General features: G+C 50.0%; 1 protein-coding gene and 1 pseudogene across 2 annotated transcripts in view; one reads left to right on the top strand and one right to left on the bottom strand.

Moving 5' to 3' along the window:
- Positions 1-22,855, top strand: part of LOC144160988 (transmembrane channel-like protein 5) — an 88,631-nt gene that overhangs the window by 46,211 nt on the left and 19,565 nt on the right. For both annotated transcript variants that reach the window (XM_077692050.1, XM_077692052.1), the window contains exons 9-13: positions 5,084-5,234; positions 8,849-9,010; positions 14,858-15,000; positions 19,034-19,097; positions 19,629-19,837. In XM_077692050.1, coding sequence (XP_077548176.1) covers positions 5,084-5,234; positions 8,849-9,010; positions 14,858-15,000; positions 19,034-19,097; positions 19,629-19,837 — 729 coding nt within the window. The remainder of the gene's footprint in view (positions 1-5,083; positions 5,235-8,848; positions 9,011-14,857; positions 15,001-19,033; positions 19,098-19,628; positions 19,838-22,855) is intronic.
- On the bottom strand, positions 11,991-13,112 carry LOC144160949 (uncharacterized; annotated as a pseudogene).

Consider the following 22,855-nt stretch of genomic DNA (forward strand, 5'->3'; position numbering starts at 1 on the left):
GAACTACTGTCAGCTATCCGAATTCCATTGCCTAAGTGTAGAGGCTCTTAATTCACACAATTTTCGCGGCCAGTTTTAGTACAAATTTCGCTTTAAGTGGAGAGGTAACTACATAGCAGTTGTTTTCTGAGCGATGGGCAAGGTTTTGAAACCTCAATAACTGGTTAAATTAACTGTAAAATTGAAACCTCGATTTTACGAAATTCTCGATTTAACGAAATTTTCGCCCGCAAGTACGACTTCGTTATATCGAGGTTTAACTGTAGTATTACTGCGAAGCGAAGTTGACGGTCTGCCGTAGAGCCATTTCAAAAATAAACGTTTCTAACTGATTAGCAACGCATTTCTAGGGGCTACCAGTCATGTCCCAGTTGGTTTTTTTGGCGCCTGCTGTACGCTGGAAAAAATGTGGCCGAGGTGGAATTCGAGTGCAGTTGGCCTGGGTCGGTCCATCTGCAAGGGCAGTCGTGCAGTTCAGTGACCACTGCATCGCTACTGTGGCCATCGTTGTGAGCACATTGCGCGTGCACTGACAACCAAAACGTCGAAGGCGTGTGCGCTAGACACTCGCTTTCCCCCCCTTGTTTTTCTGAGCGAACCTGCGGCATTGTTTGTGTCACCTTCTTAGGCCCTGCCACAAAGATTCGATGTATTAGAAACTGTGGGTATAAGGAACCAGTTTAATGTGAGAGGGAAGTTTGCCACAAGTGGGACTGTCTGTGCTTTGGCACGCACACCATTCACAGGCAGGTCAGCAGTCAGCAGGGTCTGTTAACGTGTTGCACGCGAGTAAACAGTCGCAGCTGTGCCTTCAACTGACCGGGTGTAACCTTCCACCCGCCACCCGTGTGAGTTTCAGCGCCTCAGGACGCCAAGGAAAGTACGCACAAAGGCATTTGAGGCGATCACTCTCCCCGTCAACTGTATGCGAAGCTTCAGCTGTGTAGGCGCAAGTCCTGGGGCTGTGTTTGTGCAGGGGAGAGAAAGGGACTCGTGCAGGCATAGCTGCCGGCCGCCGCAAAGCATTAACCGACGAGGGAGTCGAACATGATTGCGAGGGTAGTCTCATGTGGCCTCGTCTTGCGGTAATGTGTGTGGGCTAGTCCACCTACAGTGCAGCCGCTCACGGTGCGGGACCGGGTACGGCGGGGGCTTTTGTCACCACCTGTCTTCTTCCCGTGCAACTCGGTGCAAGTGCAGTTTTTTGAACAGCCCGCTGATCGATCCGTGCAGTAGGACCGCAACAAAACAAAACACACCGCAGTTTGGCACTCAGCTGGCCAGATCAGTTTATAATCAGTTGGCACTCGGATTAAGTTCTCTGGCACCTGATTAAGTTACATAGCGTCTGGGTGAAATTAGATGGCACTTGGATTAAATGTGGTGGTGCCTGGATTAATTGTACGGCGGCTGGATTAAGCTGGGTGGGAAAACCTGCAGTTGAGCCACTTCGCCACAGGTTATTCCTTTTGAGCAGTGGGCCGATAAGCAGCCGCGCTTTCCCTATTCGCACATCTCGAGATGGCGAGCCACCATGCTGGAGTTTTCTGTGCTCAGACGTTGTTCCGATAAGCATGGTGAACAAACGAGGCATGGGGTTCAAAAAACCTAAAAAAAGGGGGACTTGTCTCGTTGAATGTGGCCCTGAGGGTAGCAGCTGGGCTTCTGCCGTACGGCATTGGTTCTGCTGAACACAGAGAAATGGCAAACCAAATGCACTCCCTCAAAACAAACAAGAAGGAAATGTAGTTAAATCTGTGTTCGCAATTCATGAAAAACTGTGCAGCAGCAGTAGCAAATGTGGAAAAGGCTAAACAAACACCATGCCTGTGCTTTTAAGTGGCATTTGTTTGAGTGATGGTAAACAAAGAACACTTAAAAGGTAGGTTGCAGTGGGGCTTAATTTGCGCATGTTTTGATTATAGTATGGCACCGCTTACAGTGGAGGTTTTTGCAGTTCTCGCAACTTATGTTATGGGCAGTCTGCACTGCATCTCCTTGTGGTGTCCTGCTGAAAATACTTGCTGCAGTTAGTGCTCCCCCCCTTTCTTCATTGCCGTGCTGTTGCTGCTCGTGGTTGATGCCAGCCTTCCAGATCATTGCATAGACACGCTTTGGCAGAAGACAAAAAAAAAGAAGTTCTAGCCATTCATTCTGGAGAATGTGCTTTGCGAACAGTTTGCTGTGCTGTGTTTGAGCTCAGGCTGATCACATTGGCCTTGGCTGGTCACCGCAGTCAAGCGGGAGAACTGTTTCAGGGTGTCTAGCGACCGGGAAAACCGGGAAAACCGGGAAAAGTCAGGGAATTTTGAGCCACCGGGAAAAGTCAGGGAGTTGTCAGGGAATTTTTCAATCAAGTACTACCAGTCAGGGAAAACCACTTCGGGGCCTGCCCACACTGTTTTAGAATAGGGGAAACCAGTGTTCGAGGCCCCCAAGAAGTTACCGAACGCAACAAGTTCGCGCGCGACGAAAGCCCGAACCGCATGAAACGTTTTCTGGTTCTTCTGCAAGCGAAAACGCGCCGCGCACGCCTGAGGTGCGCTCACGCCGCCGCGGAAACCACCCGCACGGTGCGTGCCGAGCGGCAGGCGACGGCAACATGGCGGCAGCACCGGCCGCGGAGTAGTAGTGCGGTAGCTTATTTAGTGACGCTAGGTAGCATCAACGGCCGCTTTTGCCGCTCTTTAAAATGCTACTCAAGGCACAAACGCACTTGCTTGTGCAGGAAAGGAGCCACCGCAGGCACGAAATCGTCGACGCGGCCGTGAAAATACCGCGCACGAATCGCGTGCAGAAACTCGCCGTGCGGTTCACGCAGCTCGCAGCTGGCTTAAGTTGCTGGGTGCACGTGCGGAGAGGGACGATGTGGATGGTTCCCAAATTGCACGCACAACGAGCTTTTTTTTTTTTTCCAGCGAATTTTCAAAGGCAGCGCTTTTTGGGAGCTAATCTTGAAAGAACTTCAATCTTTTGACATCAGGAGCCAGAATTACATAATCAGAAAGGATGACATGGCTTAGCATGAACCGCATGCGGCGTTTTCTGCTCGCGAAAACGCGCCGCGCACGTCACAGGCGCGCTCACGCTGCCGCGGAACCACCCGCACGCTGCGCGCGTTGCTGCCGGCGGCGGCAACATGGCGGCGACTTCGACCGCGAAATTGGAGCGACCGCTTCTAAGCGCTCTCTAAAATGCCGAACAAGTCATGCACGAAGTTGCTTGTGCGGTAAAGGAGGTTATAATGTGGGCGGAAACGGTACTATAAAACATCATCCGCGCCGCTAATGAAAGCGCCCATGCAATACCTGCCGGGGTGGTAAGCCTAAACATCTCTGGCGGAGCCAGCCGACTGTCTCGAGCGCTTCGAAACTGCCGCCATGAGGTGCGCGGCTCCCCATTGGCGCATGTCATCAGGTTCCTCCGACTGCTGCGCGCGACGCGCGTCATTTTCTGACCGAGGCAGAAGCTGCCGCGCGCGCGAATCGTCGACGCGTGCGTCAAAAAATCGCACGCGCAACGCTGACGTGCCCGAATCGCGTGCAAAAACGCACCATGCGGTTCACGTTGCATGTCGAGCCACGACAATCTAGAAAAAAAAGCAATGGGGCTGGCTAAAGCGCAACTTGAAGCTTCTATCCTGCAAGATGAAATAAACTCTCTGAAGCCGTAACTGAAGGCAAGCAAACCTCAAGCTGAACGAGCAAACTGAAGTTATTCAAAGTGCATTCTGAGAAGTAGGGCACTTGCAACAAATGTGTTTTTCCTTACGATAGAATGTCTTTTCTCTCCGCTTTTTATGTGCTTCACTGACCATTTCCACAGAATGGCGCCTGTTGTATAGGTCAGGGAATTTCGACTAAAATGGTCATGGAAAACATGGAAAAGTCAGGGAAATTGAATTAGGCAATTTGCTAGACACCCTGTGTTTGAACACGGGTTCTCCACCCATGCCATGAAGCAGGAAGCATTTAGGGAGTGCAAGTGTGGTCTGTCTGTCGGACCATTTGACAGATACCAGGCCGAATACTCGAGGACCTTTTCTACATGGTAATATTGTTACAGTGTGTCAGTAGCCGAAGAACGAAATGTTAGTACATAGCCCCAAGCATTGCGGACATGTGCTAGGACTCAGCTGGGAAGAAGAAGAGGTTCGGGCTAGAATCAACGCGGTGCTTGCTTCTCTGTGTGTGTGAAATACACCTTCATTTTCACGTATTCCTCTCCGTAACATCTCGGTGGAGGTTGCCCGCCATCCCTTACCTCTCGTCTTGGCGCTGAAATCCTGGAGGCTTCGTGACCCTTCATCACGTTACTCCGCAGCGGGCGTCATATTCACCCTGCCACCATGGCTCCGCCCAGCGAGTCGGCGACTCCACTGGTCGTTGTTACTCAGCCCCGCGAGCCTGTTATCCTGTAGCTCTTTTTTTAGTGAGAAAATCAGTGAAGTCACGTTAATACAATACTTTTTCTTTTTGCATATTGCTGTGAACCTCGCCTTCTGACTTGTTTGCTTATGTTTTTTCACCAGTGCATGGCCGTGCCGGGCTATCTTATCTTCTCCTTTAATTAAGTGAAGTGTGTGTTTGCTTGTCCTTTTGTATGTAAAGCCACATCGCCAATCGTGTGCGGACAGGGAAAGGGTGTTGCTTCATGGTCACCAGGCTTCGCTGTTCTTGTTTAATCGAGAATGTCGCCTTGTTTAGTCGATGCTATCAGAAACATCACTCTAGGTAAAGGCATGTCGAGCAAATGCTGTCACATTTGTGTCGCCGAGACTCGTTTGTGCACATCACCCTGTTGACTGCTTCTTCACTGATGGTGTGCTTCGCTTCCTTCCTCACTGCGTGACAGTGTGTTCCTTTTTTCTTTGTCCTTGACTAGCACCTCACAGAAGCAGTTTCGCTCGGACAATGCATTTCATTCCCAAGTTTTCACGAAAACGTGTAGTCCTCCGCAGCCTGTCGCTTGATGACGACCATGACGTGCCACTGCAGTTCTCGAGGTGCAGTGTTACGCAGTGTCGGCAGCATTGGAAGGCCCCTGGCGTTGGCGCTGACAGTGCAACCCTGTGCTGGTGCAGCCTGACGCGGTCGTACAAGCAGAACTACATTGAGGGCTCCATGGGCGTCAAGGACGTCTACTGTGCCAAGGTCTTCTCGGCCTGGGACTTCAGCATCGCTTCGCACGAGGCGGCCACCCTCAAGTCGCGCAGCATCTACAACGAGCTCAAGGTGCGCCTGCCCGCTGGGGCCCGCTCTGCTTTCGGGGGCCGCAAGGGGGGCTCGCTGCGCTGCTGGAATGGCATCCCCTCCCCTCACAAAGGGGCAGGCAGAGCGGGTGGTGAAAGCACTTCCCCCGTTGTGGTGGCTCGCCGCAGGCAGCACGATTCCCGGCTGTGGGGGCTGCTTTTCTGATGGAGGCGCAAGGTGAAAACACGCGTGTGTCGAGATCGTGCTGCTTGTAAAGAGGCCACGAGGACAAAGTGCAACTTTGGGGCAAATGGGTGACCTTTCAGCCTTTTTGTGGTGAGCTGCATGCTAAGGAAAGTGCTGACGATGAATTATTAACTGCTTTTTTTTTTCCTGCAAGCACGACGTGTTCCCTTTATTACCAAAAGTCACGTCGCATACGGACGAAGTCTTATCAGTTCATGGAAAAGTCTATGCACAGAAAAGTGTACACGTGATACGTATAGGCCAGGGGTTCTCAAGCATGTTGGTCCCAGGGAACCCTGCTAAGTTCTGTTAAGTGCCAAGGAACCCCTCCCCCCCCCCACCTCCCGCCATTTTTCATTCCGTTCATGCTACATTAACGTGCAATAAATTCAAAAGCAAGCAAGGGTATTGTTTTTTTCCCGTCGACTTTACGCGAAAGAGTACGCTAGCGGCACCTATCTCCAAACAGGAGAAATGCGCATGGGGGTTATATAAGACCGAGATTCAAGTGCAATAGTTTAACCACGTGGCCCGTTTTCGGAGTCTGGCTGGCTACAAGCTGCTGGCGAGGTTTATTGCGCAGCTCGCGCGTTTCAGTTATACGCCGAGATGTGCTTACTGACACTCGTGCGTGAGTAATGGAGGTTCCTTAGATCGATCACACCTCAAGTTCACCATATAAGACTTTGCGACTGCAGAACCAGGGAAAATTTATCAGTGGCTTGCGGAACCCTGAGGAGGGGCCTGCGGAACCCCAAGGTTCCGCGGAACCCACTTTGAGAAACCATGGTATAGGCGATGGTACTGAGCCTGAAGATTATTTTAAGGATTCTAAGATGTAAAAGTTGCTTCTATGTTCCTAAGCTATGATTCAATATATACATTAAAGCTTTGGATTTTGGATTTGGATTTGAAATCCAAGTTTTAGATTTTTTACACGCCTGCCAACCTAGTGGCCACTCTGCCACTCAGTGAAGCCACTCGAGAGTAGGTCGGTGTGTCTAAAATATGCATACATGCATGCTTACACACAAAATCCTGACCACTTCAGTGCTAAAAAACCAGAGAAAGAAATCCAGCACTCTTGAGAAGCGGTGTGCGCCACTCAGCAGCACTACTCCGACATGAGTGCCAGGCTATTTTGAAGGTTAACGTGATACGGCACAGTGCGTTTGGCAACGTATCCCCGGTGCTCGTTGTTCAGGCCCTGCACATGAAAGTAAAACTGCAGTCGTCAGATAGGAAGCACGTTTTGTTGATAAGTACAGCGCGAAGTCAAAAACGAACCTTACCCCCAGCACTTGTCAAAGTCTGAGGCCGTTGAATGGGAGAGTCCTTATCACAATTAACATCTGACGAACCCACATCGTTGCTGGACTCATCACTGCTGCTGGGGTAAAAAAAGCAGCAGCTGCAACTGTCAAAGTCCCTGCCACAGCTTTCCGCTTTTGCGGAGCACGCTATGACGTGGACGCCATTTTCGCACAACTCGCCACGACTGCGGGTTCAAATTTCCCTCGCGACGCTGCCTCCGCATGCGAAATGTAAACACACGATAATGAAATTGAAAAGCGAGTTGCCACTACAGTTGAACCTCGTTATAAGAGACATGGATATAAGAGACAAATGGGTATAAGAGACACTATTCACCCACATGGTTGGCTGCCCTAGCTTTCCCATTGAATTGACCTCTTTTATAGCAGACGTGGGGTGTAGAAGACAGTTGGCTATAAGGGACAAGTCATCCGTGAACTACAATCAACAATCTCGCTTGTAACAGACATTTTAACTTCAGATGCAGTGCCACCAGTCACTAATTGCAGTTGCTTCCATTGTGGAAACACAGGTGGATGACAGACACCTGCAGTCGCTATTTATTATAACTTCAGCACACACGCAGTGGTTCAGTCAGCTATGAAACGACGATGAGAAGCCCTGCCAATGGAAATGCAACTTACAGAAGTGGTTGAAGCTTACTGCCAACCATTGGAGCGTGACCGCACATGCAGGCTCGCCCACTCGCGTAGCTCCCAATCAAGAACCATCGCAGATGTTGAGTCCTGCAAGCGTAATGAATAGCCTGAGCATACAGCGGAAGAAGCTGCGCGCTCTGGCTATTCATCAGGCTTGTGAACTCAACATCTACGATTCATCTTCCGCAAACAGTGAAAGGAAAGAAAGCTTGTAGAATCGGTTGTAAAAAACTGTAAATACAGTCATGAAGGAAACAAAGATTCAGAACTGTTTCATAAATTCTGGGGGCCAAACATAAATTAGAATGAATCTTTTGCAACATCCTGTAGCGTTCTTTTGAGCTTATTTTAGTCATTCGGTTCCCACGTTGAACTAGGGTCTGATTAGTAAGTGAAAACATGGTCCCCTGCTTATAAGAGACATCTCGTATAAGAGACAGATGCGGCTCCCCAGTACATGTCTCTTATAAAGGGGTTCAACTGTAAACACGCCAGACAGCATTAGTTGATCGCAAGGCCCCGTTTCAAGCTTTTGCGGGATGTTTGAAATGATCGAAACTCCGTGTTTGATTGGCCATGGCGCCGTAAGGAAAGAGTTAAACTTTTGGTTGGTATATTTTACTTGCCTCCAAAATATTCTTCTGTGTTATTCAACGAACAAATGAATGAACTGGATAACAAGTTGTATAACCGAAATTGTCAACTGATTATCGTCGGGGGCTTTGCTATCCCGCAGATGCGATGCAATTCCACTGAGACCCCATTGAAGGTTGGAGATTCAAAAGGGGAATCTTTGCTAGAGTTGATGCACTTTAAATGTTACTCAACATAAGAACATCGAAAATCCCACTGGTAACGTATACTTGATCTTGTAGTGTGAAACTTCCCTTTCAGCGAACGTTTGACGAGTGCAGACCCACTCGTCCCTGCCCAGCTGACAGCGCCTTGCACTGCGTGGTAGGAGTGAAAGACGTTGCCAGAACGAGTGTACGGCATCCGCTCAGCCACCCGTTATGGATGATGCCTGTGTTTTTCTGCAGTGTGCAGCAATTCCACAGCACTGTCAAACCGGAGACAAGAAAACATTGGAAAGAAGCGGGGAGATAACCTGCGACGTTGGGACAGTGAAGGAGGGTGGCGTTTTGCTTGGAGCAGCCAGGGAATTGGGCTCTGTCAAACGCTGGTATTCCACTTGCTGCGGCTAAACGCGTTGGGTTGCTGAGCCTGAGGATGCGGGTAGGATCCCGGCCATGGCGGCCGCTTCTGAGGTGCAGGTGGAAGGCTTCTGTGTGCAGAGATTTCAGCGCGCAGACCCTCGGGTGGTCCAAATGGTCTGCAGGCCTCCTCTGGCGTGGCTCGCCTCGTAGGCTGAGCGTAGCTGCCGAGTGTTGAGCCCCCCAAAGTTTGAGTCTGGTCGGGTCTGGCCGCCCTGTGCAGGAGCTGCTGTCGATGGAGCGGCGGGCGGAGGAGCCGGCAGCCGGGTGGTGCGCCCACGCAGGCCAGCTGGCCGCCCGAGTGCTGGTCAACCTGGCCATCCTGGCCCTCATGGCCGGCTCGGGCCTGCTCGTCTACTACCTGCTGGCCGAGAAGTCCCTCGAGGTGGGCCCCCGCTCGCTCTCCTGCTGGCCCCTCTCTCCTTCCAGACAGGGCGACGGTGAGGCCGCCTCGCATGCAGTGCTGCAGCCAAGCGAGCAAACCAGCCGAGTGGGCGTCGGCAGCAAGGCTTCAGTTGGCGTCCAACTGCTGCATCAGCACTCAGTTGTGGTGGTAGTGCCACCTGTAGGGTATGAAGTAAACAGGACGGTGGCGCCATCTGTGGGGGCCTGCGTGAAGCAGTGGTCATACGTAACAAGGGGTTAGATTGGAGGCTGGGTCAGGTTTCCCAACAAGTGCAATACAGCTGTCAGCAAGGGATCGCTCTGCAAGTACTGGTGTTGCAGGGGAGAGCGTTCAGCTGTGAGGCGAGGCAAATCTAACAACAGTGGAACTCCGCTGATACGTCCCCCGAACTTACGATGACCCGCTTTTTACGACAGATGACCGCTGTCCTGGCAAGCTCCCCATAGAAAGAATGCATTAAAAACCCCCATTTATACAATGCCTGGGTGCACGTGGTCCACTTCTTACCACAAACCCTGACGGGGATAAACCGGCGTTTTTCTCGTCTTTTACACCGCTTCGTTGCCTCGTCTCAAGCTTCCTTCAAGGTCTGCAAGCAAGCCAGACCACTTGCTGAAGAGACGTAAGCAAGCCAGCGGTTACTGGTGGGAGGAAGTTAACCTTTGACGGCTCCACGTGGCAGCAGGATGCCAACGTGCCAGCTGCAACAAGTCAAAGTCCAGGTGGCCGACGGACCGCAAATTTCAAGCTCCCATTGAGCCGCCGAACTTCCCTTGAAGACAGATGCGTCGCAACCCCATGGCAATGACCGAACACCCACTGTCCTCGCCCACTCGATCCAGGCTTCCTCCCTTCACGGCTCTCTGCTTATAAGCATCTTTCGAAGGCGTGGTGTCGCCCCGCCCCGCTGCTGCCTTTTTTTCCATCGCCGTCTAGTGCTGTCGTTCGTTTTGCTTGGCCTTGGCAGTGCCACACTTTTCCCCTCTCAATTTGCTCAACCATGTTGCCTGCATTTCTCGCGCAAGGCGAAGGGCTGGTGGGCTATAAATAGCACCACGCGGCATGGGGTCGCGTAGACAGACGCCATGGAAGGAAGGGGGCACAAAATAGGCGTTTTATTTTTAGAAACTTTACGTTTCAGTTAGGGGTTCACAAATCACGCGAAAACACGGTAAGGGCAGTCATTTAAATAAGTTCTTAGCCAACCTGTTGCGTGAGACTGGCTACTAGGCTGGAATTTACCCGTACGTACCCCAATCCTACGACACCCCAGTCATACGAGTCGATGCTTTAGTGCGATCCCTTGAAAGTTGTATTATCGGGGTTCCACTGTAGCAGCGAAAAGACGGGGTTAGTGACCAAGTCAGAATTACCGTTGCGAGATTTCAGTACCTCTATAAATACATTCATGATCGATAGTGAACAGGATACCAAAACATCAAAAGTTTCATTTTTTGATTTGGTCACTCGACCCCGTTTTCTCTATGCTGATATGGTCTTATGTTTCCAGACTACTTGTACAAACATAGGGCTGCAGGCAACATTTCACACATGCCTTATGGTGGGGAAGCGAGCTGTTTGCCATGAATTTTCTTCTCTGTGCCTGATGCACTGCCGGAATGCCCCATGAAGGTCCATCTGGTACCCGGCTCTAAGCGGAAGGGATTTGGCGGCAGTACCGCATGGGTCCTCATGCAGGGAGACACAGGGGAGGGTTGTATTGAAATTACATTTCGCTTTGACAGGTGGCACTCTCATCTCTTGTCATCAGTAAAGGTTGTCGTTGCTTAGCCTGTAGCTTTGGCTCGCAAGTGATGCTGCTCTGGTCGTTGCCATTGGCCGTGATACTGCCGTGAGCAGGAAAGAAAGGTGGCAGGGCAAATGGGCTTTGCACGGGCTCTCTGTGGTTTGGGCGGCCTCCTCGTCAGATGTCTCCACTTGAACCCTGTAGGGAAATTCAGGGCAGCTAGCCACACCTGTTCAGCCAGCTCTGGAAGACAAAAAATTCCATGCCCTTCCACTCTGTGAAGTACGACGACCAGCACTGCAAGGAGTGGACCAAGCAAAGCACACTTGTAATTTGCGATCGAGCGTACTTCTAGTTAGCCAGCCAAAAGAAGCCAGGACTGGAGTTTTATTGTAGCGGACAAACGTTTCCCTGCCGCCCAGATATTGAGAGTAGAGATGCGAGCGGTTGAAAGAAACAGAACTTTGAAAAAAAAAACAGTTCTTCGTCTTTATTTAGCCAGGATAAAATTGAAAAAAAAAAAAGTAGAGCTTGTTCAGGAAAATTCTTTGAGCTGAGATTAATCTGTGTTGAAGGAAACGCTTTCTAAAATCAATGCGTTGACGTGAAATCGTGCATATTTTGAGAGCGGACGCTCGGCTGAGACTTCTGGGATGCAGAATGTAACAATTGTGTATTTGTTAATGTTAACGGAAACATTCATGGGGCACTTAAGTCTCTTACGTGATTTGATGATGAGGATGTTTGAAGGTTAATGGCGCTAGGCCAGCCAGAGCAAAGAGCTCCAAGAAAGTACGTGATTCGGAGCCGAAAGCCAGATATTATCGAAGACTTCTATGCTGCCACAACCAGCAAAGTGCCGAGCGCTCGTGTGTGCGTGCCTCGCGGCAACTGCTCAGCGTCTTGGAGCACGTTTGTCAAGCCAAGCATACCCACTTAGGGAGATGTGCCAAAATTGGCAAAAAAGAGGGAAAAACTTCAGCGTTTGCCGTGATCGCGGCAGCACTTGCTTGGAACAAGAAAGACACGTCATAGCCCTTCAAAGATGACGACCAATGATTATCACTTCCAAAGAAATGAAGGACGCTCACACTTATAGCAACAATGATGGAGTGGAGCTCATTGCAGCAACGAAGGAGAAGCAAATCGACTGCGATTGTGGACTTAAACCGTCGTGATAGTCATGAAGGTTGCGTACAACTTTGCTGCCTTCTAGTCTTGCGCGTTTGTGTGAGCTTCCTTCATTTTTTCTAGGGCAAGAGAAGGAAGTATTGGAGTCAGGTGTCCCATCCTAGCCCAGGAAGCCGGAACAACAAAATCTTCCCCTGGCTTTCCTTGTTTAGACAGAAGTGATGCCAAGGCCCTGTCGCTAGGCGCCCTGTCTTGGGCAGACTCCCGGTACGCGTGCCATTGAGCAGCTAGGGCTAGGGATCCTTCCCTAAGTCCAGGAACAGCCCCAAACTCTGATCTCTTCTCTGAGAGACAGCCAACTTGCAGGGCGTCCAAGCACCTCACACTCTTGAAGAATCTCCAGGTGTCCGATTTGTGCGAGTATACTAGCGCCTTGCTAGCCGCTTTACCCATTGCAGCGTTCATTGCAGCGTACTCATTGCAGCGTTTGTTTGCAACCTGACGGGCCTCGTTATGGGCACTGCTTTCGAACATCCCCCGGGTGCAAACAGAGCACTGTACATTTTATGACGGGGTATGCGCTGACCCTTCGCTGCTTTCAGCAGGCGTGCCACTTCTTTTGCCAAATACTGCGATGGAGAGTCAACACGTGCTGCTTCTTCTCCACACTGTTCGTGAACTTGCCTCAGCGAAGAGGGATAGGGCTGAAAGTAAGCACAGTGCTGCTCAACAGCTGCAATGCACGAATTCCACTCACTTTTGACAGGTGCTGGAGGCATTGGGGCACACTAGACCAGATGAGGCCTGTAGAAAGCTCTCTTTATACTTGACACTTTCTTTATACCGGCCACAAATTTGTCCACCCAAGAAAAAGGACACTGCAAGGAGCTGCCTACAATGCTTACTGTATGGGCTATGCAGTTAATGTGAGCAGCACCTGGGCAAAGTGGCTTTATGCACTCCTGAATAGGCTTTGCGATACAAGCAGCATCGTTGCTTTAGAAGCCTGTCACGTCCTCGAATTCAATTCCGTACATCGTCAGAGTTTTCATTGCAATGTGGCCTATCACAGCTGAGTTCACTTCGTCCACTAACTCCTACCAGTACTGGCTGCACTGAAGCACTCGCACTTTTGGCCGACTAGATGAACGGTACATTTACAGCCGGGCCATTGGTTGTCCCGCCTGTAATCGCAGACACCATGGCACCTCGAAGCATCGCTTTCAAGACTGTCTCGTGCTTCTCGAACAACTCGGGAAGTCGCCGGCACAGCAGAACGAAAAAGAAAAGCGGCTGCGCATCTGCTCGCTTTGCTGCAAGTGCCGTGGGAAGACGATCCTTTTCTGCGGCCCGTGCCACGTTGCTGCCTCTCCCGTCTCATCTGCCCACCTCTCGCTCTGTGCCCCATCCTGCCCCGGTCCACCCGTTGGCACTGCTGGCGCGCCATCTGTTGGGACTTGCGTAGCACTCTAACCACGAGCGTGAGGCTTGGGTGCCAGCCTTGTTTGTATTCCGTGGTTGAAACATTGTTTCGGACGCGTTTTCTTTTATTTCCTATCGCAAAAGAAAAAAAAACCTGCAAACTTGAGTTACTTACTGACTTTTCATGTTTTTTTTTTTTATTTATTTTTGCTGATAAAAACATGGTTTCAAAATGGACACCACCAAGTTTTGTGGGAGCTCCGGTGTGTTGCCGTCCTAAGTTCTCTTTTACTGCGGTGTAAATCATTTATAAAGGGCAAAAACACCTCTTTCATGTGCAGCAATTATTATTTCACCTCCTTGTTTGTAAACTGCCTCAGGATATTTATTATTGTTTATAGGGAAAAGCAGTATTGAGTAATGGTGTCTCCGTATGAGGACGCGACGCCAGTTGCGTAATAAGTATTCTAGAGAGACTGAACTTTTTTTTTCTTACCTCCACACACTTGACACAACTAAACCTCCAAGTATGGAATTTTTCTGCAGTGAATATAATAATTCGTGACTGAAAGGGTTAGATTTGTTAGATTGAAGATGTTTTGCATCTACAGTCAGAACTCAATTTAACGAAGCTGAAATGAGTCGCGAATTATTTCGTTAAAACAAGTTCGGCATTTCTTGGTTTCTTAATTGGGTGCATTCGATTATATGCTGTAGCGGCATCCAGCAAGCTTATGCGGCGTCATATTTGTGAAGTGTAAATGCTCGGGGAATAAAAGTGCAGCCCAGGTTATGAAAAGAGACCACGAAAAGTGTTGCCTGAACAAGAGCAGCCCCCGGGGGACTGCAAATTTATTGCCTATCAAAGAAGTGGGTGATCTTTGCTTGCGTGCACTTTGTGAGGAACAGAAGTTCTGCTCTCTCTCTCTCTCTCTCTCGCTTGCACACTCCACTTCCGCACACACTAATGCTGTAGGATTAACAGCTTGAGCTTCACAACCACAACGTAAGTTCTAACAGTGACCGATTCAAAGATGGACCCAAGCACGGGAACTACCCGCAGCTTGATGGCGAACGAACACGTGGTGAAATCAACTCAAAATAAAAACTGCCGTTTGAGCCACGCAGTTTTGTAAAAGCGGGACAAAGGAGCTCCGCAATGTTATTTTTGGCACGCCACGAATCACTTACTGAGGCGTTCTCTACAAAATAGGCCACTTTTTGAGCTGCATTTTTTTAGAAAATGTTAATTAAACCGGGCCAGATTATGATTTTGTTTCGTTATTTCAAGCATGGGGCTCTGTGGGTGTCTGAGAGGAGATTGAGATATTTTTGTTCAATTGGGACTTTCGTCAAATTGAGTTTTGACTGTACTATAAGCGTCTCGCTCAAGAATTGTTTCCACATTGGCCGCATAGGGACAGGCAGACAGACAGACCAAAGCTATTGCGTTTGAGTGGCCCGAGAAAGACGTTTTCTGGGGCGTGCGTCTCCTCCCCACGCTGACCCCCTGTGGTGTGCCGCAGACGGACGTGCCGGTGCTGGGCGAGATGACGGTGTCCCTGACGGTGGGCGCCCTGTGCTTTGTGCTGCCCACCCTGTTCCTGGCCCTGTCCCGGCTGGAGGGCATCCAGCGGGTGCAGACGCGCCTCTACCTCAACCTGGCCAGGTGGGTGCGCTTACTCCTCACGCACGAGCGGCTCAGTGGTTGCGGCATTGTGCAGCCGCCACGGTGGCTGCTTTTCTGGCAGAGGCAGAGAGCACAAACTCCCGGGTGTCCAGCTTGCAGCCCACGCTGTACAGATCCCCGTGTGGTCAACACTAGCACAGAGCCCTGCATGGCTTCGGCACGTCTGGGCTACAGCAGAGGCCAAAGGGCCTCTGCGAGCTCTGGCTTGGCCGCCACGTAAATAAGCTGTAAATAGATCGTTCATCATTCTTCGCCATGGTTCCTGTTGTCTGCTCTGCCACCACGTTACATTTGGTTGGGGTGTGCGGGTTCGTCATCCCCGTGCTGGCCCCAGCGTCGCACCTCATCGGCCTCGGCACCAAAATGTAACGTGGCGGCAGCGCAGACGACAGGAACCATGGCGAAGAATGATGACGCACACACACACACTTGTACTCGATCGTCCATTCACAACACATGCGCAAAGAGCATGAAGGCAACTCTCGTTATCATGCATTATCATCCCGCATGACCCTCGAGTGTTGCATCCAAAAATTTAACTTGATTTCCCTGTAGTGTTACCGATGGGTGGTCATAAACTGGGATGGAATGCAATGCAGTTAACACACTGTTCTTTTCAGCGTGACGGGCTGGTCTTTTTTCTTGCGCCTGTGCACCTTTACTGCTGCGCATGCATGCAGAAGAACCGTGGGCAGCTCACAGGTCGGGTGTTGTAGTACGTCTGGCACACACCACGTCTAGTGACATTTAAAGTGAATGACATTAGCTGTATGAGTTCGGCGCTACATAAGTGGCATTTACACGAGTCGGGGTGGCCGTGAGCAGGAGGAGGCCTTCAAGTCCGCACAGAAGCAGTGAACAACAAGCCATACTGTCCGAGCCGTTTTCCTGTCCAGAACAAACTTTCTCTTTGGCCATAGAACCTGTGGTTGTGCCAGACGGTTACAAACACAAAAACCATCAGCATCGGGGAGGGAGGGGGTGCAGCTTGTTGGTTAACTCTTTCGTGACTGCAGGAAAATTGACCGGTTTTTAAGGGTCCAAGAAAACGTTTTTCTTTTTCTGTGAAAAAAATTGGCCAGGCACTAATTACAGGAACACAAAATGCATATTATTTAACGGCCATTCGAATAACACCACTTTCTTAAATGTTTTCATATATCATAATTGTGGAAAAAAATATCGAAAACAAAATTTTTGTCAAGTTGCCGAAAAAGATGATGAAAAGGGAGTGTAATAACAAACCACCAGTAGAAGAAAAAAAATTGGAATATACATTTTGTAGGGAAACATTTCAAAAACCCACCCTATAAAAAATGTCGAGTTCTGCGGAACAGTTTGTCACATATAAAAAAAAAAATTTGGCACGCACGGTGCCCGTGTCATGCGGTGAAGCGCAACCTTTATTTCAAAATGTATAATTTCAGCCAGTGCTCTAGAAGAAATCTGCCGGTTTTTCATTATCAGAGGCACAAATTTTCCCCCACGTAACGTAAAAAGATATTGTCAATGACTGACTTTGCATTTACCGCCAGGACAATATTTGGCACAAGCACGAGATGCGGAAAAACATTCATGAAGTTCAAAACAGAATTCCGTGGTTGATGCTTGTTGACGTTTGCGGTCAGTTATCTCTCAAAACATAAAAATGAGTTTTATTATCATCTTCTGACTCGCCATTGCAACCTTGCTTGCAGGAATGAGGTGCGATGCGCTAGAATCGTGCTCTGCAAACTTTGGCCGAGTAGCTGTTGCGCGATAAAAAAGATCAGCACAATGAGCCTCCTCTATTGCAGCGCCACCTATCAGTTTTGAAATGAAACAGTACAAAAACTTATCGGAGACTCTGTCTGAATAGACAGTTCAACTAGGCAGCAACACTAGACCCCCGGAGATACCCTCGCATGGAAACGAAAGTGGCAGGCAGGCGAACAGCTGGCAGTGTGTAAGGCCGTTTTGAAGCGCTGTCCTTGTCGGGACAGATATATCTGGCGACTGGGTGTGATCTTTTGACTCGCATCTGAAGTTCTTGTCGCAGAAATCGGGTTAGGGTTTGGGGAAATCATGAGCGGCATGCTTTGTTCGAGGATCAGTCGCGGACGCTCAAGGCGCCATGGCAGGTAGCCTTGAAGTTGGGTAACTGCGTAGTAGCACCAAATATGAATTTCGCGATGCAAAAACGAAACCGAAACTGTTGTAAACAACTATTTGCAGATGGTCCTGGGGTAAGTAGAACTACCACACAACTTGGAACAGCGTGCGCAAAAGCAATAAAGCTGCCTCAAATCATAAAGTAGCTTTGCAAACAGGCGCTGCTTGATATTTTCAGCCAATTTCAGGGATTATTCCTGTCAAAGTGCAAACCGGACGATCGAAAATCATCTTCTGATTCACCGTTCGTGCCCTGTTAGTAAAAACCAAATGCTAATGCAGAGTAATTACGAGTGGCAAGAATTCTTCTTTGGTAGCAGTGACGTTCGATGACCACGCTCCTTTTCCACACCTAGGTCATTGAAAAGCATGTGAAAAATCTAGTTTTTGTTGCAACAATGAAAACAAAACTGATTTTGAAAGGCCATCTTCTGATCTAACTCCAAACAGCTTTACTTGTTCGAGCAACGCCTAAAACGCTATGAAAAAGCACTCCCAAAGTATCATTCACATTGAACGATTTTGAATAGACGCGGTTGCGAAAGAGTTAACATTGTAACAGCACGAAGGTAAACACATTTGCCTTAGCTTCCAAACCGAATGACTAGACTTGGCAGCAGTGGTCCCTCACTGTGGAGCAATGTGTCTTAAACGTACTAATTAATCAAAACATTTTTCTACGTGTTGTTTTCTCTTGAAAAAAAAAAAAATAGCAGCCCATTTGAAAAGTTCTGGCATGTTTGCTGCTACCCAGACACAGGTTTGTCTTGGCTTGCGATGTAAATTTAACCTAAAAAGACAGTTCCACTTTTCTTTCATTCAAAAAGTTAATTTGTTATGTTTTGAAGAAGTGAAAGGTTTAATGCATTTTGGATGCATCATGTACTTTTGCAGGTTTTTGAATCGCCGCTACAGTCACTGTCAAATGACCTTTGCCTTGCCACGTGGATGAGCACGGCCAAACGGAATGTCATGTCTAGCTAACGCCGCTCACTTTGAATGACATGAGATTTGCCGTCTGACAGGGGCATTACTTGTGCTCCTCCGTCCCTTTTTCCGTCCTGGTGGCCACTCGCGGTTCTGCTATTTTTGCAGCAGCCATGGGCTTCGTATCGTGGGGAAAACGTCCCGATGTGGAAGTGCTTGCTGCCTGCTCGAGAACTTTCCTGTGTCGTGTTTAAGCTGATCCATAGCAGCTCCTGGGTTGTCCAGGGCTGCGACACCTGCACATGCATTTGCATCGCCGGTGCCGCCCCAGGACGAAACAGGCTGTGTTGGAAGGGCCAGCCAGCAGGCGAGCAGCATCGATGGGCGGTTCTGGAAAATGGGGGGACCTTGCAGTGGGTGGAGCGCCTCTTCCCGCCTCGCGTGCACTTCCGGCTCTTGCGAGTGTCAGTAGGTTGCCTTGTGCCTATAAGCGTGTGCCTCACTGCCACGTGGTGTCGTCCTCATCACCATTGGTGGGCACTCTCACAGACGATTCGCGGGAGTCACGGTGTGGACACCATTCGAGTCGGTATGGGACACGATGGGAGCCAAGGGGCAGGGAGGTGCCACTGGGGCCCTTGCTCAAAAGTGTCTACTTCTAATGTCCGAATGCAGCGTCCACCATATATGCTCCTTTGCTGCTGTGTGCTTCAACATGGTAAAAATTGCAACAAGATGGTGACATGGGAAAGAACACTTACACAGGACGTCCATCCTGAGTAAGTAATCTTCTCACGCTTTTTACCATGTCGAAGCATGTTTGTACCATGTATGTTGTTTACCATGCATGCTAAAAAATCCTCAATAGCTTTCTGGTGTGCATTGCCCGAGTGGCAGTGTGCAGTAACTTATCCCCCCTCCCCCCTGTGCGTAGGGTGACCCTGGCCAAGATAGTCCTGCTGGCTGTGCTCATGTACTTCTGGCTCGGCTCCAAGCAGGTGAGTGGGGCGGTCACACACTGCTTTGCACAGGCGGGCATGCACCGGGAGTTGGCGCCCTTTGGCAGCCATAGCTGAATCATGAGAGGCGAGAACCACCCTGCTTGCATGTGCGCTGATGCGTGTACTTGGGGGGTGTGGTTGTAGGCTTTTCGGAGCACCGTTTTGGGCCCGCATGCCAAGAGCAGGCATGCTTTGTGCCCCCCGGGCACACCTGGGTGCAAGGGGTTTCTAATGTGCAACTCCACTGTCATGAGATGACGATGCAATGCCTGTCATCAGATGGCGACCATAGGTACGGCTTTTTCCGTTGCTCGCGTGTCTGCTGCCACCACAATGACCAGTGTCCTCGAACAAGTGCAGGCACACACAAAAAGAAAACGCAATGTGAAGGTTGGGCAGAGTAGTGTGCGCTTCCCCTCCTCTCCTTCTGCCCCGCTCTCCTTGCCCGCTGGTGTTGTGTATGTGGGGAGGGCACGTCGCCTAGAGCGCAGTAGTGGAGCGGGCGGTCCTCCCCGGCGGTGAGCGCAGCGCCAGGACCGGTGTTGGGAGAGCCGGCTGGGCCAGGAGCTGTACCGGCTGCTGGTGGTGGACACGGCCTTTGTGCTGCTGCTGACCACCGGGGTAGGCGAGTGCCTGCGCGCCCTGCTCTACAAGCACCTGAGCCCCCGCGTGGGGGCCCCCGAGCTGGACATCGCCCACAACACGCTCGACCTCATCTACACCCAGACCCTCGTCTGGTAGGTGGTAGGCACAGCTCTGCGCAGGGCTGCACACTCTCTCTCTCTCTCTCTCTCTCTCTCTCTCTCTCTCTCTCTCTCTCTCGCTTATTTCTAGTTGCTGATTTTGGGCAAAGTTTAGAATGGTTCAATACTTGCTTCATTGCAAGAAAAAACGTCTAGCAGGGAAAAAGTGCACAATTAGAAAAAAAACATCTCCCTAGATCTTGGTTTCTGCATCCCAGGGTTGACAAGGCTGTAGTGTTTTCGTTTGGTCTAAATCACGTGTTCCTTACTTGGGATGTTGTTTGGATGGGTTTAGATAAGTTGTGGCTGGTGGGGGTGCAAGGTGGGAATGGGCTGGGCCTGTCAGTGTGTGAATAAGCCCCGCCTTGTGTGTGTCTCACCCCTGGCCTTGTGGAACCGCAACTACACGCCACCTGGTCGAGTGGCGACCTGCTTCTTGCGACAGATCGCCGCGATCTCGGCAAGCTGCCCACAGAAACCATGCGTTAAATGGCCTGGGAATGCAACTCGAGAATGCACGCAGTCCACTTCATGCAACAGCTCATGGGAAGCTGGAAATGCCCTTGGCAGTTGAGAAACCATCCTCTCCACGTTTCTTGCCCTCTCATTCCATGGTGTTGTTTTTTCCCCCAGCATACGACCCCTTAAAATGGCCAAATCTGCCACACTGGACCCCCCTTAGCCTGTTTCACTCTTGTCCTGCCTTTCACGACTGGTCTCTGTTTTCAGGGCCTTTCAGTCTGCACTGTGTGTGTTTTTTGTTTTGTTTCGTGTTTTGTACTCCCCCTGTCTTCCTTGTGTTTCATCGCTTTGTACCATCATTTGGTTTATTTACTTTCACCACCCGCCAGTTCACCCTTGGCTGCTCCCTCTTGTTTTCCCTGGGCCCATTTTGTGGGCCCCCCTCAGGGCACCTGCCTTGTTCTTCTTTTGTTCGCAATTAGAGGAGACCGCATGGAGTGCCTTTTTGTTGTTCCTTGCTCAGCACAGTGCACTGAAGGTGAATGCTACTGACGCTTGGGGCTAAAGCCAGAACATCTGAATGAAGTGGCGGGAAAAGCCACGGAGCTACAACAAACTCTCGGTCTCTTCAATTTCTCTGCCCAGAGCAGTTCTCTGGGCAGTTTCTCGGCATCCCAGGACAGCTTTCGCTATAAAAATTCTATGGGCATGGATGTACTCATGCTGACAGGAAAACTAAGGAAGGGAACCCTGGGAGTGCCACCTGACTGCTTATCGAAGTGCATTGAGCTAGGGTGCCTAAGAAACTTCTATTCCTGGGGAAAAGACACTCTGCCAAGTGGACAACTTTTACACAGAGGGCACATTCCTTGGTTTGAAGAATTTGGCTGCAGTATTTACCCCCGTACTCACAAACCTAACTTAAGTAGAACTTTTCCCTTCGGACACTTCTCGGCACCTTAACGCGTTTCAAGAACCAAACTTATGCTCAAAGGGCGCCTTTTCGCGAGCTTATCGGACAGAACAGCGCTACTTAAAGGAGCCATGAGGACAAAACACAAATTCGGTTCATTCGAAAGATTGCCTCGATAGAATCATACTAACAGCACTGTTAACGCACACTTCGCTCAAATAAGCTACATAACTGGGAAAAAACGGAATGGCCATGCGACCCACTAGCTCATTTCCCGCAACAGAACCTATGTCACATGAGCTTAGCTGTGCGATTCGCTTAGGACGGAAAAAGCATGCGCAAATTAGGCACGGCTTAAAAGGCTTTCTGAACAAACTATTTGCGCTTAAGTGTAACGCATATTCATTTTACAGCAGTAATAATGGTGCGGTAAACAATGAAAGTTACGGAAACGCACGTAAGCATATAAGTACCGATGAGCACTGCTGTTGGTACTGGACGAGACGATCACTTTTTACAGTAACAAAAACAAGCCAGGTGCAAATACGCTCAAAAACAAAGCAACGGCGGACAACGGTTCATGGATGACTATAGCAGCGCCATCTGGGAGGGCTGACGGACAGCAAGGCCGCAAACCTGAATGACGCAGTGGAAGTTCACTTGAATACACGCGCTTCTGACGTCATTGCTGACCTTACGAAAACCCACGATTTGGCGGGAGAGTCAAAATTTCAACCTAAGCTGAGCAATTTTTCAGTGACTACGGCATCATTTGCTGCCGGACAAGCGCTGGGGCACTATAAAACGTGAAATCTTTCGGATAAAACAAACTTGTATTCTGTCTTCACGGCTCCTTTAAAGGAGTACTGACACTTCTCATTCCGCGAGCTTGCCATAGCACAACTTGGGCAAGCTCAACGACGCGCACCGCCACGTCGCCGCGGTGCGCGTCGAGATCGCGCACCGCGCGGTGCCGGCCCAGCGCAGTTTTTGGCACCAGTGCAAGGGAACACCATGCGCCGGCCACGAACTGAAGAGCAAAGACGTCGAACACGCAAAGTGCGCAAAGTTTACAAGCATTGCTCACATAGCTACACCCGTACGTCCCCTGCCCAAACGAATACCACCGACAACAGCAGCGCAGGATATCGTTTCCGGTTCCGAAAACGACTATATGACGTCACCCTGAATCAGCCAGACACGCCGGCCAATGTTTCGTCACGCTGAAAGCGATTTCGCTAGTTCTGCCAGTTTGTGGAAGCTCGCGGCCGGGACAATCAAAATCGATTTTAGATGTGATTCCGGCGTCGGATCGCTGCAAAAATTTCTGTGAGGCATCTGTACGAACTAATGAAGCCAATTATATCATTTTTCGGGCGTCAAAATTTGGTGTCAGTACTCCTTTATGGTAGCTCCTGACCTACCTTAAGTGGGTCTTTTCTTGACCAACATTGAAGACTACTGCGATAGCTTGGCTGAGGTGTTCGATTTCGCACGTCTTTCGCAAGAAATTGATAAAGCTGTAAACAATAAAGCGCTTTCTGCGAGCAAAAACGATCCGCGCACATGCCTGCCGCCCTGACGCGGCTGTGCGCGCACTTGCATACCGGCCCGCTGGCCGGCTGGCGCGCGATGCG

Source organism: Haemaphysalis longicornis, unplaced genomic scaffold, assembly GCF_048455015.1.
Source record: "Haemaphysalis longicornis isolate Haplotype H1 unplaced genomic scaffold, Haemaphysalis longicornis Haplotype H1 scaffold_11, whole genome shotgun sequence".
Classification (NCBI taxonomy): domain Eukaryota; kingdom Metazoa; phylum Arthropoda; class Arachnida; order Ixodida; family Ixodidae; genus Haemaphysalis; species Haemaphysalis longicornis.